This window comes from Rhinolophus ferrumequinum, chromosome 6 (genome assembly GCF_004115265.2).
Source record: "Rhinolophus ferrumequinum isolate MPI-CBG mRhiFer1 chromosome 6, mRhiFer1_v1.p, whole genome shotgun sequence".
Lineage (NCBI taxonomy): Eukaryota > Metazoa > Chordata > Mammalia > Chiroptera > Rhinolophidae > Rhinolophus > Rhinolophus ferrumequinum.
Genome location: NC_046289.1, coordinates 58165016 through 58184696, shown reverse-complemented (window position 1 = coordinate 58184696; position 19681 = coordinate 58165016). Strand labels below are relative to the sequence as shown.

Below are 19681 nucleotides of genomic sequence, written 5' to 3'. Positions count from 1 at the left end.
CTTTATTTTTTAAGTTTAGAAGGCAATATCACAATCCAAGACAAAGTGGAGCATTTAATGGGGGTGGGCGGAGGGGCTGTGGGACAGATTGTTTGTAGTGAAAGTCAGAAAGCAATTCTTCAGTAGATAGGAAAGACAGAAATTGTGTAACATGAAACCAGGCAAATGGCCGGCTGGAGTAGTTAAAAGCAGCTCTCCCCACCTACCACCACCACCACCACCACCACCACCACCACCACCACCACCACCACCACCACCACCACCACCACCACCACCACCACCACCACCACCACGGTGCACACACACAGTCCCTCTCCCTCTCCCTCTCCCTCTCCCTCTCCCTCTCCCTCTCCCTCTCCCTCTCCCTCTCCCTCTCCCTCTCCCTCTCCCTCTCCCTCTCCCTCTCCCTCTCCCTCTCCCTCTCCCTCTCCCTCTCCCTCTCCCTCTCCCTCTCCCTCTCCCTCTCCCTCTCCCTCTCCCTCTCCCTCCCCCTCTCCCTCTCTCTCCCCCTCTCCCTCTCTCCCTCTCTCCCTCTCTCCCTCTCCCTCTCCCTCTCCCTCTCCCTCTCCCTCTCCCTCTCCCTGAGTGGTTTCAGTTTTGTCCAAACAGAAATGAGAATAAATTTTAATCACAGCAAGAGCCTTTCCAAAATAAAACTCAAAAATACTTAGGTGAACAAAGCCACCTGTATTTCCCAAGGGACTATCCCTTACTTTTCATCACCAACATGAATCCTTAAAGAAATCAGTGATCAATGTGGAAGAGACAAGTTGTCACCTGAATGACTCAAATGGCCTTCATACTGATGAATGAAGGGACTTGTGTGTCACGCAGACTCCACACCAGTGTGGTATTATGTGGTTCCAATTGTCCCAGGGAAACGAGTACCTTCTTTTTTGAAATCTTTGCCTTTAGAACATCAAGGCTCAGTGATCTATGTGTTCAATTTCGTCCAGTTTGGTGAAATTAAAGCCATCCAAGAATGTGGCAAGCCCTCAGACAGGGCACTTTAGAACATGAGCCTGCTTCCACGGTGATAAGCACACAATGAATGCAGTCAATGCCCAGAGACCAGTAGAGAATGGAGAGCTTCAAACTCCCTTTGTGCTATTATCAAGGGGCATCGCCCATGCACTCTAGGAGGGCAGACTCAGCCCATAAAATATATCCTTTCATTTTTAGAAACAGGCACTTGGGTCCCAGGGTGGTCAAATAAAACCTTTCAGTACTGCCCACAGCATTTACTCTCACCTTGACTTATCTCACGACTGCATTCAACCTGAATTATATTTAAAATCTGATTCTAAAGTACATTCACCATTCTACTCAGTGTAAGCAACCACAATACACAGGTTGTTCTGTCTACTCCGTGATTCTGCTCTTTGGCTCTGATGCAAATGTTGACCCATCAATTGCACTTTAATGAAGTAAAAAACCATCTTGTCCCCAGGATGGCACCTCTCCTACAAGTCTCCCCTATTGAATGAAGGAAATGAAGTGCTGGTTTTCCCCTATCCCACAATGATTTCCTGTAATAAAAATCACATATTTCAAACTGCAAACACCTACACCCACCAACTGATGGCTTATACACCTTATGTGTTTAAGCCTTATGAAAATGACAAGAGAAATGCTGATGATTTTCTACAAAACACACTGGGATTTGTGAATCCAAAAGACTGTTCTCCTTTACTTGGGGATAAACTAGAATTTCCTAAAACAACTCTGCTTTAGACAGAATATTCAAAATATTATGAAAGCATGTCTGTTGGAATTATAGAATGTACTGATCATTCAGGTTGTGACTTAAGAGTCACAGCTCATGTTTTTTTAAAAACCAAAGTAGATCCAACTTAATCACCCATTTTATTTACCACATTTCACTCCAGATGATGTTTATCTACTACAAAAATCAGGCCTATCTTCCAAAAAAGGGAAGATTTGGCACTAGTTAGACATTTATAACAGTGTGCCATAGAGGTATCAATAATACTGAGGAAGACAGCAATTGGTGGAATGAGTGTATAACTTCCACCACTGTTTTTTTAAAATGTGACTGGTTTGTTTTTTTCAAGGGCCATTTGACATATATGTTATAGATTTTACCTGGTAAAAAAATATATTATAGAAATTATCTGGTATCTCTCTCTCTCTTTTTATTTTTTAAGTGTGTGTGTGTACCTCTGGAAGGAATCGATATTGGCCTAGCCTGTTCAGTCCACTGTGGCAAATAAAGGGAGGACCACTGCCGCCTGCACATCTGCTAAGAATTCACCAGTCTTTACGTAAGTGGTGATCAAACTTTGAAGTTCTTAAGGATCAACTGGGATGCCGGTTAAAATGCAGATTCCTGAGGCTGTTCCTAGAGATTTTGATTCTCTATAGGTCTGGGGTGGAGCCTAAGAATCTCCAATTCTTTTTCTGAAGCAGATCAGTTCATGGGCCACGCAGCTGATTAAAACTTCTGCTTGGACTCACTGCACAACTTCAACCAGATGGTTGTGTTAGCGGCTGCCAAGGAAGTAGGTCACCTGTTTCTAGCGGCTAGGGTAGGGAAGGACGGCTACACCACCTGTACATTTGATCATGTTCCATTTGAGAGAAAATCTGTTTTCAACTTGGTCACTCAATACACTGGAATCGATATTTGGTATAATCCATGCTTTCCTCTCCCCTTGGTTGGTTCCCTTTCATCCCTGCCATCTCCCCGTGGGAAAGGCTTCACCAGAGGGCATGTGGGGGTCCTAAACCTCTTTGCTCACATTACCCCCTGTACACACGCGTGGTAATGAGTGACCTACATTCTCTCTCCCATCTGGCAGCCTGGATGTCGAGAGGTCTAGTCCATCTGTCCCTCAAAGTGCATTCATACTCTAGGAAGTGGTTCTCAACCTTGGCTGCACATTGGAGAAACACGGGGCTCTAACAAATCCTGAAGACTGCGTCTCATCTCCAGACGCGCTGAGGTAATTGGTGCAGGGCGGGGCTCGGATACTGGGAGTTTTAAATGTTCCCTCAGGTGTTTCCAACAGAGCTGAGGTTGAGAACCACTCAATAACAGCGGTGTGCAGGCCTTTTTTTGCAAAGGGCCACACAGTAGGAATGTTAGGCTTTGCAGGCCATACAATCTCTGCTGCAACTACTCAACTCTGTAGCTGTAGCTCAAAACCCAGCCACAGACAATCCATAAACGAATGGGCATGCTTGTATGCCAATAACACTTATGGACACTGAAATTTGAATTCTATATAATTTCCACATGTCACAAAATATTCTTCTTTTCATTTTTTCCTCCCAACCGTTAAACAATGTCAAAAATCATTCTTGGATCAAAAAGTGGCAAAATCAAAAATCAGGTAGCAGGCTAGGTGGCCTGCAGGCTGTGACTTGCTGAGCCTTCTGGAGCAGACCATCAATGAGTTTAAGATGCTCTGGGGTCGGGTCCGCTACTAGTTTGTGCATGGCAGGAAACGTACCACAACACACCTTTTAATCTTGACAGACAAAGATCAGTTATATGTATTTTGGACTTGGTCTTGTTCAGTTTCTTGGTACAGGAAGCTGGGTTTTATAAAAGATGAGTCTTCCTTCTACTATGTAAATATAGTTTTACAAACTGTAAATTATCATCTTACATTCTTTGTTCCTCCTACCAGCACTCAGTGGAGGGAGAGGGGAACTGAAATTCTTCATAGGTAGAGAGAGAGAGAGACAGAGAGAATTGATATAAACTATATATTATTGTCGTGCGGGACGGCCTGCAGGGTCTCTGGTCCCGCTCCCCACATAAGAACGCAGGACATGGTGAGGCCAAACAGGAACACCCACGGAGCCATAGGTAGGGGAGTCATACCACTATACTCTCACTGGCAGCTGGGTTGGAGACACAGGAACCAGGAGCAACACAATTCTCAACCCTCACTGTGCCGCTTGCAGACTCAGCCACCATCTTCTTGCTAGCTCCCCCTTTTTTTGCTAGCGTAGCCACAGCAGTTATATTAGTGGCCAATTGCTCACTGGTTACAGCTGACGGCCAACTAGCCACAGCTGATGGCCATTTGATCACAGTCGACGGCCATTTACTACCTGAGCCAGCACCTATCTATGTGAGGCCGAGAGCCTGGAAACTGCTTTTTGGGGCTCTGTCCCCACAATGATATATTATATATATCAACTAAGTTTCATTATGTGATACTATGTGCGTAATCCAGTAAAATGTGCTTGGGGGACACAGAAATAAAAGTGCAAAATTATAGTAAATGTTAAAAGGGGAAAAAGTTGAAGGCTTTAATTCTATATCTATATCTATCTAGATATATATAGTTATATATCTATAACTCCTCTATGATAATAGAGAGCGAAGAAAGGCTGGTTAAAGTGGGCTCTGCAATCAGACAGCCAGAGTTCAAAATCTAGCTGCCTCCTACAAGCTCTGTGACTTTGGGCATGTTTTTAAAGCTACCTATGTCTCAATTTCTTAAACACATAAAGTGGGTATAATAATAGTGTTTTGCAAAATGCCTCAGTAAATGCTAGCCATTATTATTGCATTATCCTTACAATGTCTGCCTGCTTTAAGAACTGGGTCTAACCTGCTTTTTACAATGCCTGGTACCCAGCAGAGTACTTTGTGTGTTATAACTGGAATGCTATAGATAATATGTTGTACTAGCAGTCCAATTATGTCTATTACGCAAATAGTAATGGAGAAAGAGTACAAGCTTCAAGAAAGGCAGAATGCCTACCTGGTTTTCTTTGGATACCCCATGGCACCTCGTAGGCTACCTTGGACATAATACAGAGGGTACCAAAAAAATGTGTACATATGTTAAGAAAGGAAAAAACTATTAAAATCGTAATATTCAATATATACCAATAACAAAAGATGAATACAAGTCATGTGCATACATTTTTTGGGCACCCCCGGCATATATTCATATATAAATGTTTAGACAGCTCTATAGCATGAAACAAAGCGTGATCCTCATCTCCTTATATAACCCACACCCCCCTTTAAGAACAGAGGGACTCACTGCCCCCGGTTGCTGGAGTGTTCACTGTTCATGGCTCACAGCTGAATTCCTTCCCCAGAAACTGTCCTCTTTAAGGCAGTGACCTTGCCCACAGACATGTCTCCTCCCCAGAGGCAACAGGCAACCAGTGGCAGGTCAGTATGGGGTTTGAAGGCCTGCTCTTGAGATCTGCCGAGGACTTTGTTGAGGTGGCATCACTACTGAACCTCTCCCCTGCCCAGTCAGGCACCCCTCACTCCCTCGCGTGTTGATCTTGAGCGCCCTCCCAGTAACCCTTGTGCTTTAACTCTCCGTCTCAGAGTCTGTTTTCAGATCCAGCCTAAGGCTGCGAATGAGCTGCTGCCAGAATTATGCTACTTTACATTGGCAAATACACGTAACCAGAGGATGTCTTTCCATTTCAAGAAGCTGTGTTGTCACAGATGCTAGTGAAGAAAAAAAAATGTTTTCAGGGAAATTTTCGTAAGTGGCTCAGATGATCTGGATCAAAAAGATCCACCTTCTCATTGTTCAAACATACTTGAAAATACACATTTTTCTACAGTAGGTGCAACTCTCACATGCTACAACCCATGTTTAATTAAGGAGCCAGAGCTGTGCACTTATTCCATTAGGCATTTCTCAGTTTTCCTAAGGAGAATACCAATAGGAAATGAAACGAATCTGCCTGGCAGGTGTAGAGATACACTAACTGTCTTGCATTTCCTTGGGCCACAAAGCTCTCTTTTTATCCAAGAAAGGACTCTCTCAAGCTGAGATTAATTTCTAATGAATTTTGAGTGCCCCCCATCGAGCTCACTCCTCCCAAAAGGAACTGTATCATTGATTTTTCTGGCTATATATACATATACATATAGCAGAATTAAAACTTGCTGCTCTGGCATTCTCTCAGCTTTGCCCTTGTCCTTTCTTAAAAATAAAACAATAAAAACCTCCAGGTGCTTTTTGGGATTTCCTGGGGAACCGCCTTTTCAAAAATAAGGAGTTTCCATAAGATCTACCGTCTAGCTGGTGACCTCATTTTGAAATCAGTGGATATGCTTCCTTTACACCTGTGGTTCTCAAAGTGTGGAACCCGACCAGAAGCATCATATGGAAACTTGTTAGACATGAAAATTCTTGAATCAAAAACTCTGGGAGTGGGGCCCAACATTCCGTGTTTTAACAAGCTCTCCGGGTGACTGCCTCTCTTGCACGCTAAAGTTTAAGAACCACTGTTTGACAAAATCTGAGGTGGTTTTCTTTTCCTCATTAGAAATCATAAAAGGAAACTAAAAGCATCCTCACGTATAGATCTCTGAGCATCTTTATGAAAGCCCTTCCAGAGAGAACTCACAAACCAGGAATCTGTCTACCCAAGCTAAATTCCAACCTGAGGACTGAACGTTTCCTTATCATCCCTGTAGGTTTTCAGCATTCCCTGAGTTGTGTTTCTTCAAATTCTCTCATTTTGATTGAGGCCTAGTACACAGGAGTCAGTCAGATCTGATTTCTGGTTCCCCCACTTACTAACTTGCTAAGTGACATTGGTGAGTGCTGTCATTTCCATAAGTCTCAGTATCCTCATGGGTACGATAGGATTAATATCATATCTATTTTATAAATATTAATTTTTGTGATGATGACAATGATGATGATAGTAGCTGTTAACTAACAATCAACTGCTCTGTAGATTGCTTGCTAATGGTAGAAAACCATGTCTGAGACCCTAAACTAGAAAGAGGTTGAAGTTCAGCCAGTTCCATGTGGATTGACAACTCCTACTCTTCATCTGAATCGACTCCTTGGACCCCAAGAGCCTCTGAACCAAAATGAGTATCTTCAGTGAATTTATTTTTATTCCTTTGTTCAATAATATATACAAATGGTGCCCAACACGCTACCATGGAATCAGGGACCTGACACAGTTTTCTAAGAGCTCCTCATTCTGGAATTTGGCCTAGTTCAGGAAACCAGAGTCCATGTTTGTGGGTTGTTTAGGTCTTTTCTTCTTTTTTCTGATTACTAGCAGTGACCATGGAAGCTTCAAGACCTCCACAGTCATGTCAAGATCTGTGAGAAGCCCTGAAACCTCTCCGTTGATCGATAAATATTTATTGATCCAACTACGTCCCAGGCACGGTAGCTCTGAAACATGCCAGGCCCATGGACTAGGCCCATCGACCAGGGAGAACCTTAAAGCCCAAAGATGATAGATGATGGAGCCCTTATGATTGTTCCACTGAAATACAATGATAGAGGACCCAATCCCTTCCAGGCCAGCCACACTCTGGGGCACCCTCTGTGCTTTCTCAGGAGGCTCCCATGTAACTACAGGGCTGGCGTTTCAGGAACAGTGGTTCCAAAGGCCTATTCTACTTGCATTGTAAAATGATTCAGACCGGGAGGTGTCTATCAAAATCAAAATTAGAAATCCACTCTCTTGCGCCTGGAGAACATCTGCACAGAGTATAATTGAGAATGCTTGAGATGCTACCAACATTCAGTATTGATTCCCAAAGGAAACCCCCAAAATGGCCACAAAAGGGAGCTAGATACTGGAAGCCATTCTCATCTGGCTCTACATGGTAAAGAAGGCCTGGGGGTGGCGGGGTCGAGGGGGAGCGGGGGAATGGCTATAGAATGCTATTTCATTCAGCAATCAGAAATAAAAAATATTGAGGTCTCCCCATAGTGCAAAGGCTTTAACATTCATGCATTTTAACCTCTGAATTAATTTGTGTCTCGTCCAACACTTAAGGCCCTTCACTACCATCCATACTTAGACGTGAACAAAAAACTAACTTCTCAATTGTGTCAGTGAATGTACGTATATCACCTGTTTGAGAGTATGTGTTTGTGTGTGTATGTGTTTGTATGATAATATCTACACATCTGTAAGTTTCTATAGATTCATATGGATAAATTAGCCGGCCCTGGATTTTAGCTGCAATATATTTTTAGAAACCACTCCATAAAGTAGATCATATTTTCCATGGAAAAGATGCTATAATTGGGAGTTTCATTCCTGACCAAGGGCTCCTTGACAAATAAAATATAGGTACTGTAAACAGCCTGTCATGGAACAAAAGTAATGACCATTTTATAAACATCTACAAATATCTAAAGTATTAAAACAGTGCCCTAGGTCCTAGAAAAGTGGCATAAACATATAAAATACCTATCCATGCAGTCTTCAAATGTCCTTCACTATATAAAAATACAGCTCCATTGAATTATGTCCTAAAATTAATGTGGTAGCTATAATAACACAAAACATTTGATCGACAATTTTGCAAACCTTAGATTATAATGAAGCATTTTGGGGATGATTTAAATAGTCCTAATCTCTCTCTCTCTTTTTTAAGGTGCCCAAAGAAATTGATCTAATGTCTTTGTTTCCCTTTGAGGTAGAAATCTATTTTGTATTGATTACACCTACTACCTCCATTTTACAAGCTTCTTTCTCCTACTGCTTTTTCCTCTTTTCCTCTTCCTGCCCCCACTTCCCTTTCCAATATATGACTATTTTATGGAACTACCATATTGCCACAATGCAACTCTGTCCTGGCCAAAGATGATTGGTCCAGGATTAGGTGCCAATCACCAGCTCACCTGATAATTTGATTTTTTGGAACTGAGAGAACCAGAGATGGGGAGTCTCCCCACTCCTGCTGCTGAGGCCTTGGGAAGTCCAGACCCCGGTCCTTCTATTGGTTTGTTCACTGTTCCTCAGTTTCCATGAGCTGCCCAAATATCCTTTTAAGAAATCCCTCTTTTGGTTTAAGCTAGGCAAAGTCATTTTCTGTTACTTAAAGCCAAAAAGACTCAATAAATACACCTATGGCAAGTAGATATACTTAAAATTATTTTCTCCATCTTAAAGATCAGGTCAAAAGCAAGTATTACTCACACTTAATGACCTAGAAAATGGGCACAATAAATGACAAAAATATGCTACAAATTAATATGTACCATATAATGCCACTTTAGTGTTTAAAAATAAAATTGGAAAACTTTTATACCAAACTGTTACTCTTGGTTATCTCCAGTGATTTGTCTGTTTTTCTTCATTTTACCCTACTTCCCAACTCCCACAATAAGCCACATTTATGTTTGGTAATCAGGAAAAAAAATCATGAAAAAATGTTAAGAGTCAGATATCCCATAAAGGACTCACATCAGTGATGATGATGATCACAGCCATGTCATTCTTTCACTTAGAATTGATTTTTAAAGATGACTCAGGCCTGCCTTTTCTCCCTTGCCTCCCACTGTCTTAGCCTACTCACAGCTACAAGAGCCGCTTCTTAGCTTCAGACCAAAGCAATGTCATTAGGAACTACTAAGTGCTGTCATTAGGAAACACTAAGTCATTAGGACAGGATTTGACTTAAGTGGGAGTATCTGGGTTTGAGCCCCACCAAAAGAGCTGTGTGGTCTTGGGATGGTCACTTAACTTCTCTGAGCTTCAGCTTCCCCTGCTCTAAAATGGAAACCTGTAGTACCCTCTTCCTGGGGTCATTGTGTGGCTCATAAAAGAACATAGATGCAAAAGCTTTGTGCAGTGCTAAACAAACATTAGCTACGCTCTCCTTTTGTCCTACAGCAGCCCTCTTGGCCAGTGTGACTTTTGGTTGGGCTTCCTTGTCAAGAAATTAGAAGAAGTCACTATGCACTCTTTACCAAATTCTCTTGACTGCAGGACCTGCTAGAAACTCATGCCCTGAAGCCTCAGTTATCCTTCCCTTACTGGCTTTGCACCCTTTCAACAAAATAAAACAATTTGTACAATATTGAATACTCCAATATCATCTAGTAATTATACTTTTTAAAAATTGTAGTAAAATATTCATAACATAAAATATACCACTGTAACTATTTTTAAGTATACAGTTCAGTGGCATTAAGTACATTCACATTGTTATGGAACTATTACTGCCATCCATCAGCACAACTTTTTCATCTTCCCAACTGAAACTCTGTATCCGTTAAAGCATTAACTCTCCCCGGAACAGCCCCTGGCAACCACTATTCTACTTTCTGTTTCTGGATCTGACCACTCTAGGTACCTCATGTAAGTGAAATCATACAGTATTTGTCATTTTGTGACTGGCTTATTTCACTTAGCATAATTTCATACGGTCTGAATATTGTGTCTCCCCTCGATTTGTATGTTGAAATACTAACTCCCAAAGGTGATGGTATTAGTAAGTGAGGACGTTAGGGGGTCACGAAGGTGGAGCCCGCATGAATGAGACTAGTGTTCTTATAAGAGACATCTCAGAACTCCCTAGCCCCTTCTGCCACAAGAGGATACAACGAGAAGCCTGTGACCCGGTAAAGGGCCCTCACCTGACCATGCTGGCACCTTGATCTCAGACAATCCATCCTCCAGAACTGTGAGAAATAGATTTCTGTTTTTTATAAGCTACCCAGTCTGTGGCATTTTGTTGAGTAGTGCAAAGAGATGAAGACAGGGCTCGTCCATTTTGTAGCATGTGCCAGAATTTCCTTCCCCTTTTTTTCAGCTTTATTGAGGTATAACTGACAAATAAAATTGTAATATATTTAAAGTGCACAACGTGATCGTTTGATATATACATATGTATACACTGTGAAAGGATTCCCACAATCAAGTTAATTAACACCTCAAGCACCTATTTACTTTTTTTGTTGCTGTTGAAAACACTTAAGATCTAGTCTCTTAGCAAATTTCAATTATACAATACAGTGTTATCAACTATAGTCACCATGTTCTACATTAGATCCTCAGACCTTAATCATCTTATGACTGAAAGTTTGTACCCTTTTACCGTCATCTCCCCATTTCCCCCACCCCACAGCCCCTGATAACCACCATTCTACTCTCTGTTTCTATGAGTGCAACTTTTGTTGTTAAACTTTTTCTTTCTTCCTTCCTTCCTTTCTTTCGTTCTCTTTCTCGCTCTTTCTTTCTTTTCTTTTCTTTTCTTTTTTTTTTTGGAGATTCCACATATAAATGATACCATCCGGTATTTGTCTGTCTCTGTCTGGCTTATTTAATTTAACATAATGCCCTCCAGTTTCATTCACGTTGTCACAACTGGCAGGATTTCCTTTTTTTAAGGCCGACTAATATTCTGTGTTTTGTTTATCCATTCATCTGTCAATGAATACTTGGGTTAGTTCCACCTTTTGGTTAGTGTGAATGATGTTGCTATAAACACAGGTGTACAAATATCTGTTCAAGTCCCGCTTTCAATTCTTTTAGATACGTATATAACCAGAAGTGGAATTGCTGGATCATATGGTAATTCTACTTTTAATTTTTTGAGAAACTCCCATACTGTTTTCCACAATGGCTGCCACCATTTTACATGGCCACCAGTAATGCACAAGAGTTCCAAATTTCTCCACATCCTCAGCAACATTTGTGATTTTCTATTTTTTTTCTTTTTAATAATAGCCATTCTAATGAGTGGGAAGTGCTATCTCATTGCGGTTTTGATTTGCATTTCCCTAATGATTAGTGATATTGAGACTCCTTTCATGTGCTCATTGCTCATTTATATATCTTCTTTGGAGAAATATCCATTCAAGTACTTTGCCCAGTTTTTAATAGGGTTGTTTGTTTTTGTATTGTTGTTGAGTTGTAAGAGTTCTTTATATATTCTGGATATTAACCCTTTCTCATATATATGATTTGCAAATATTTTTCGCATTCTGTGGATTGCTTTAGTAACTATACTTCTTGGCCTTATACCTGTTCACTGAGTGACTGGGCGCATAACTGGGACACTGCTGATGACTCTGAGCAAAAGGTGCTGTTGACTCTCCTGTCCTTTCCTGTCCTCTCTCTTCCTCTGGCTCTGTCATGCTCTCAGAACCTTGCCCAACTGCTTGGAAGCATTTGTTTTCTTTTACTAGATCTTTGAAGTCTTCTAAAAGGAATTTAATTGGCTATTTCATCTCAGATATCTGGGAAGTGAGATCTCAGTCCTAAATAAGCTGTGAGGAACCGGAGAACAGTGGAAATTGAAACTAGAAGAGGTGGTGGTTGTACATGTACACGTACACACACACACACACACACACACACACACACCCTAAAACCTCCAGCAAGGGCTTCCTGACATCTACACATGCGTGATAGGAAGTATCCATTACAGCAGTGCTTGCCTAGGAGTGTTTGACTGTTAGGTTTTATTGTAACTGTCTCACTAGCTGATAAAAGTCAGAAACCTTGACCCTAGAACACCAAACCCTTACTGCGGTCTTCACATTCTTTCTTGACCAATGCACAATGCAACTGGTTTTATCCAACCGTGTACATGCTGCCTCAGCCACGGCGCTCATTTGAATACTTCGCATGACCGCTAAGAACTAGAACTGTGAAACTCCTGAGTTTTTTTTCTCCTTACCACTCTTCTTAGTAAATGTCTTCACTGGGGAGCATTCCCTTGCCTAACAAATGAACAGACTTGGCCTTTTATTGCCTCCCCCGCCGCCCCCCTGCCGATGGTCTATTTGTCTGCCATCTGGGCTGCAATCCTACTCCTAACTCCATGGCCTCCTCACAAGTCAACACAGAACCCACACACTAGATGCTGTACGGTTACTTCAAGTTTCACACAAAAATACAGACACTTATCCATGCTAGCTGCACCAATCCCATTCCTAACAATCCCCAAGAAATTTAGGTAAATTCCAGCCTGTGTTCAAACAGATACATTAATTTAGCCACCTAACATGCCGATATTGGACCTCTAAGGATATTTTCCTTCCTACCATTCACATTTCTTAGAAACCACATGCATCGGCCTTTATGTAAATGTTCAGCTGCATCCTGGACCTGCTTTGCATCTCATGGTTGCTTGTATACACACACACACACACACACACACACACACACACACACACACACGAAGTATGCATTTGCCTCTGAAGAACTGCCTTTAATGTCCTGTTGAAGCCAAAGAATCAAAGTTTCCAGCTAGTGAATTAAATTTGCAGAATCACTGCTCAGGAGCAATACCGTTTCAAACAGGAAATTTGTCCAATTACAATATCCTCTGATTTATGATCTCTGCGTCCTTGTTTTTACCTAGTGCCAAAATACCCTAACGGCTTGCTTATTGTCTATAACAGCAGTTCAAAAAAACAATGCTAGTCAGAGTTTTTCTTCCCTCATGGAATGGAATGGACAGATAAATAATCCACGATATGTAGCCCCTTATGATAACCTAGAGACAATAAATCTTCTTAGGCCAGGACCCCAAAAGGGAGTCTTCACCACCCATTCTCTAACAGCTCCCCATTTTCCTTCACAACCCCCCAGGGATGGTAGTCACCAAATGAGGCAAACTCAGTGTCAGCTGCTGTTTCCCAGCTGTCCTGGAGCCCAGCATGGATAGATCCCACGCTGGGTGCCTTGCACTTAGTCTGACTGATGGGTTGGGTTTTTTTAAAACGAAATATGAGTTATAAATGTAAAGCAATAAATGCAGGAAGATGACAGTAGTAAGCCAATGATCTGGAGGCCCTTTCCACCAGCAGTGTGCCTTGCCCCTTGGAATAAATTGCATCCTACGGTGGTGAACTAAGTGTCCCCTCAAGAGTCTCCTATGAAGTTCTGTTCTTCAGGGCTGGGTGCCAACCCCTGTCCCACCAGCTCCACTTACGGGATTTCCCTTTGATGGAAATCCTTTGGTATCTGAGGCAGGTCCCCACTCAGATGCAAAGAGGGAGGCATCCTTAGGGGAGAAGGAAGATTTTTCCTTCTTCGAATGATACGGATGCTTACTCAAGGGAGGAAAGTCGGGCTTTAGGTTTAGGTTTTAGTGACGTGATTTTGTGTGTGAGATGAGGTTTTTTGTTTTCTTTAGCTTTGCTTCAAAAATCATGATGAGAACATTTTTGTAGGAGAGAACAAATGACTGTATCATCGTTAGCATGATTTTCATTTCCCCCTTCTCTTATTTCCTTTTGATATTGTTTTCCAGACATTTTGAAGACAACTGTGACTGTGAGCCTTTGTTTTCCTAATGATCTTGCTTCTCTTTATTATGAAGAAAATCCTCTCCCTTTGCCCTTTTGCATGAATACTCGATTACTCAAAATTGAGATCTGGTCCTAAATCAGTCACAAAGATAAATGCCTGGGTGAGAATTAGTGGCGGAACAATAGTCAGAGCCACACACGGAGCTCTCTAGGGGACTAACTCTGGACTGAGGTACAGAAGTGTGATGGGAGCTTTGAAGGTGAATAGCCTCTTGTCCTTTTCTTTTTCTCTGCTCTATTTGAGTACTTCCTGTGTTCTAGGTCCTGTGGATTCAGCCCTCAAACAATTGGCAGAAAGGTCTCTCATAAAGACAAGAATTGTACCCCACTTTTCTCCTCTGTCTCAAATGCTGACGCAGTTGGTGTTTCCCGATCATGGCTCCTCCTTTATTACCAGGAATTTCATGTTGCTGTCTCCCTATTACCTGGAATAATGGCTTCACTATGATAGAGATGGTAAGACCAGTCACCAATGTGGGACATGAGCCTGAATACAATTGTTTGTATCTGTAGTGGCAGTTAATTACACAAATTCATCAGCATTCACACCTGATTGATCTTATGTTTTATAGTAAATGTCAGGAGATACTGTGGTCATGCAAAATAAGTTCTTTCTTTTGGAATTTTAACTGATCTGCTGAAAATTTTTTTCTTGCATTAAGTAGGATTATGAGCAAAATGAAACTGTACATATGTGACGGTTAAATCTAAAACAATTTCAAAACGGATTCAACAGTAACATTTCAATGATAATATCCAATACAACTGGTAATAAAGCAACTGGAGTAGTGGCGGAATGTCAAAATACAGAGAAGTTGAGAGAAGATAGGAGAATGAGATAAAGAAGAAAAAATTAATAGAGAAAGAAGACCAAATACTTGGGAAACAGGGCAGGAACTAGAGGTTTCAGAGAAAGTGAACCATATTCTTATGCTAATCACATGAAAACAATGAAATCATCTATTGGGGGCAGCAACACACTTGGCTCTGAGGTACACATTTCCCTGAATGCGGCAGTCATCAAAGTGAGACAGAGACCTGAAGAAAAGATCCTGTTCTCAAATAAAATGTTCCCACGCAGGTAACATATGGGGACGTTTACTGTTGTGCACTAACGCCTAAGCTTATGTCTACTTGTAGAATTTCCCACAAGACCTAGAGTTTCAAAGATCACTCTTGCTTTCAGCAATATGTGAGCTCCTGGGGAAAAAAAGTGAAAATACTTTCCTCTGTATATTAAATTTTCTTTGAAATACCAGGGAGGAATCCACTACTTAAAGGAACCCAGAGGTGAATTCTGAATGACAATTTCTCTGTTCAGTAAACTTAGATTTTTGTTAATTCTTTAAAGTGGGACAGACCTATTTCATGTCTTCTCCTTTGTCTTCTATCTAACCTTCCTCAGTGGCTTTTTCCCCTTCTGCCATCTGAATCAGAGAGTCCCAGGTCTGCTGCTGAGCCCAGGCTCTAAGATACAGCACCTCAAACTCTACAAACTCCCGGGAAGGGGTTCCACAGTTGGGAAGGAGCAGCAAGAACATATGGTTCTGAAGCAGGGAGACTGATGTTTGGTCCTGGTGGATGGCAATCGGCCTCACTGCTTTGAAGCCACACTGTAGACAAGGTCCCTGGGCTAACGATGGCTGGAGTCTCCTGACACCAATCAAACCACTTAGCACCATAGGTCATCTTGAACCTTGATCCTCCCATCCAGTCAGCCTCTCCCTCCCCTGAGTTGGAGCCCATTGGACATTTTTTGTGTGCACTCTTGGAAGAAGAGTCACACTCTTAACCACACAACGCACCCGGTTGTGGGCGTTGTCGGTGTTGATACTATGGATCAATAGTATGTACAGCCATGTTCCCTCTGGCCTGAGCTGTGTTCTCCCAGACACTCCCATTGCTGGACCCTCACTTTAGTCAGGGCTTAGCTCAAGTATCTTCTCCTCAGAGAGCTCTTCCCCACCCTCTAAATCTAAAAAGAAAACTACCACCCTCAAGCTTCCACAGGTCTGCCCAGAGCACAGTCTGCCATGCCTGAAATATGCACAGACATATCTACAAGGAGTAATATCCTTGTATTATTGCATACAAGGTGTGTACATAAACTGAAACTTCATGGCAAAGAAAATAGTAGTCTTTTACCATTTACTAAACAATAGGAAAATATAGACTTATAAGTTTACCACCATTTAAAAATATAGAGCCTAACAAAAAAAATAGACATATGGCTAGAAGAGAGGAGTATCAACTAGCACAATTCTTCTGTGGAACAATCTAGCATTACACATCAATGGCCTTCATGATATTTATATTGTTTGGCCTAGTGATAAACATTAAGGACATTGTGCTAAGTGAAATAAACCAATCACAAAAAGACAATACTGTATGATTCAACTTATATGGAGTGCCTAGAACAGTCAAATTCATAGACAGAAAGTAGAATGGTGGTTGCCAGGGCAGTGGGAGGGGGATGTGCAGTAATTGTTTAATGAGTAGAGTTTCAAATTGGGAAGATGAAACAATTCTGGAGACGGATGGTAGTGATGCTTGCACAGCAGTGCAAATATACTTAATGCCACTGAACTATACACTTTAAAATGGTTAAAATGGTAAATTTTATGTTATGCACATTTTCCCACAATAAGAGTGATTTAGAGATCAAATATATGGCGATGGAAGGAGAACTGACTCCTGATGGTGAACACACAATGGGATTTATAGATGATGTAATACAGAATTGTACACCTGAAATCTATGTAATTCTATTAACAATTGTCACCCCAATAAATTTAAAAAAAATACAGAATTAAAACATAAAAAAAAGAGTGATTTAGAATTTAGAATATTTAGCAACAGGAAAATGCTCAAGAGGAAACAGTATCAAATTTTTTTTAGATTTTCTATAAAAATCATTGTAAGTTCATGTATAGGAAAAAGACAGGAAAGATATCCCAAAACACAAAATATCAGTAGACATCATCTCTAGATGAGATTATGAGTGATTTTCTTTTTTCACACTTTTCCATATTTTTCCAAATAGTCTAAGTAAACCTACAGTATTTTTATAATCAGAAAATACAAATTAAAAGCCTACCCCATATATCTCTATCCTCTTACCCACCTTTATTATTATAGTAAGAGCAGTTATTGCTACCTGAAAGTATATTGTGTATTTGTTTCCTTGACACAGGCTGTTTCCCCAGATAGAATGTAAGTTCCATAAGGTCAGAGGCTTCTATAGCCTTAATTCTTGAAGAGTTCCAGGCACTTAATGGGCACTCCATAAACATTCAAGTGAAAAAAATGAGTCAATGAATGAATGAATGAACGAACAGAAAATCCATCATCCTCAGCTAAGGACAGCGGGCATTCCTTTGTCCTGTGCCCTTATTCTAGGAACCTGGGGAGGGAAGCTTCTTCCTCCTGTCTGTAACCTGCTCAGGATTAAACAAATGGCTTTCTCCAGATTTTAGATCATCAGGATGAAATAAAGCCTAAAGTGTACCCAAAGTAGGGCTAACAGGGTAAGAAGTAGTCTAGAAACCATGTCACTTGAAGGATAGTTGAGGGGACTGAAAATGTGAAAGAGAAGACTTAAAAGGGAGAAGAAATGTAGCTATCTCCAGATCCTGGAAGCTAGTCAGGCAGAACCACGCATTTATTCAATAAATATCTATGGAGCCTTTTCCATGTGCCAGGGACTGAGGTAGGTACCAAGAGTACACACACAAAAAAAACACAAAACAACCCTTCCTCACTACCCGCCCCCCTCCCACACACACACACCAGAATTAGATTTCATCTGTTTGACTCCAGAGGGAATACCAAAGATTGGTGTGACATTTGGAAAAAGATTTAGATACATCATAAAAGAGTCCAAATAGCATTTCCTAAAGTGCATTTCATGGAATGTAAGGGATACATGGGATGTTCATTTATGTTACATGAAAAAAGAATTTTGTGGCCAAACAAGTTTAGAAACTCTTGAGATAAAGTTAGTCTTAGTCTACAGCACAGGACTTCTAGAATCTTTAGTATGCTACTGTCTACTGTGACTTTCCTAAAGAGGAATAAGATTCCTTTGCCTAAAGCTTTTGGGCCAAAACTACACTTTTTCTAGGCCTAGAAGTCGATGGGACGAGCATTAGGAAAAGTTACCTTCCCTGAGCCCATTCACCTTTGGAGCAGGTGGCCTGCAACCATGGATACAGATGGGCACTGTGGCTGGCACCTGAGACACACATTGGCACCACGTACAACAGATGCCCAAGTCTTCATTCTGAATCACTCGTTCCATCCATTCTCTCACGTCATCCCCCTCACCTCACAATTTTCCCAGTTACCAGTCTAGCACCCAATTATTCTCCTTTCCATCCTTGCTTTGAACTTGGCCTTAATGAACCATGCTTTGTATTTCTGCTTCTCACTTATACTCAGTGTAGTAATGATTCTGGTTCCTCCCCTAAGCTTACACCGTGGGTAAGGCACTCCCTCACCCCCACGCCCCAGTTCAACTCTTCCATCCAGCTCACTGTACACAGAAGAGGGAGACCCAAACAAAGAGTGAACAGGTTCTCGTGTCACGGATGCCATAATGGGAGAGCTTGGGATTTCTGACGTAGGAAATTTTTCCCTGGTCTTCTTTTCAGCTACTTCTTCAACAGCTCTCAGATTTTGTAAGGTCCTATTTGTAGGCAAAATTTTAAATACTTCTGGTACCTGGGAAACCAGCTATTTCTACGGTTATATCATCTTATCAGTTCTTATATAAAATGCAGATGTTCTGCCACATAATCGGGAAATGATGAGATGAAGCCACTCATCCAAGCTCTGTCTTCCAGTCACATAAATAAAAACCCATGGTGACTTTGAAGGCTGGCATGCAATTCTTGTGGGGGAAACTCTTGTGACTTTCAACTATAATTCCCAAAGTCCTTCCCGTTTTTCTTCTCTTACCTTGTAACTTGGGTTCTCATTCCGAAATCCAGTGACCTCATTGATTGTAGCACCTCAATACAGCCCATGTACTAGAATAAGAAAAAAAAAACCAGAAGAAGTAGGGAGAAAAATAGCACAAAGATGTCTCTTAGCTTGAGAGTGATTTCCTGGGAAACACGGAAAATCAGCTCCTGATACCACGTTCCATTTGCAGGCGCAGGCTACCGTTGATATTTCTGAGCATTAATGGACAACATGCCTAGTGTTTCAGTTCAGTTATAAAACATTAGCTAAATCCAAACTATTATAGCAGGAATTTAGGTTACAAAGACAAAGGTGAGTTCAATGGTCAAGAGCTTGGGCTCCGGGGCCAGACCATGTGAATTTGAATCCTAGCTCTGCCATTTCTTAGTTGTGGACTCTCAGCAAGTTCCTTAACTTCTCTGCATCTGTTTTGTCACCGGTAAAATGAGGATGCAATTAGAATTACTAAGAGAGTTAAATTATCTCATGCAGGTCTTCTAAAAGCAGTGCCTGGTACCTACATGTGCTCAAATATTAGAAGAAGCAAAAACAAATGTGAGACTAATAATACAGAAACGCTGAATCTTCTAAGGAGAGAAAAACAAGCATATAAATACAGATAATATACAATTTAGTAATAGAAGCTCTTACTTTTTGCAAAC

At 41.2% G+C, this 19681-nt stretch overlaps 1 protein-coding gene across 2 annotated transcripts in view; it reads right to left on the bottom strand.

The window, feature by feature from the left end:
* SHC4 (SHC adaptor protein 4) overlaps positions 1–19681 on the bottom strand; it is a 111429-nt gene that overhangs the window by 58602 nt on the left and 33146 nt on the right. For both annotated transcript variants that reach the window (XM_033108515.1, XM_033108516.1), the window contains one exon: positions 19014–19084. In XM_033108515.1, coding sequence (XP_032964406.1) covers positions 19014–19084 — 71 coding nt within the window. The remainder of the gene's footprint in view (positions 1–19013; positions 19085–19681) is intronic.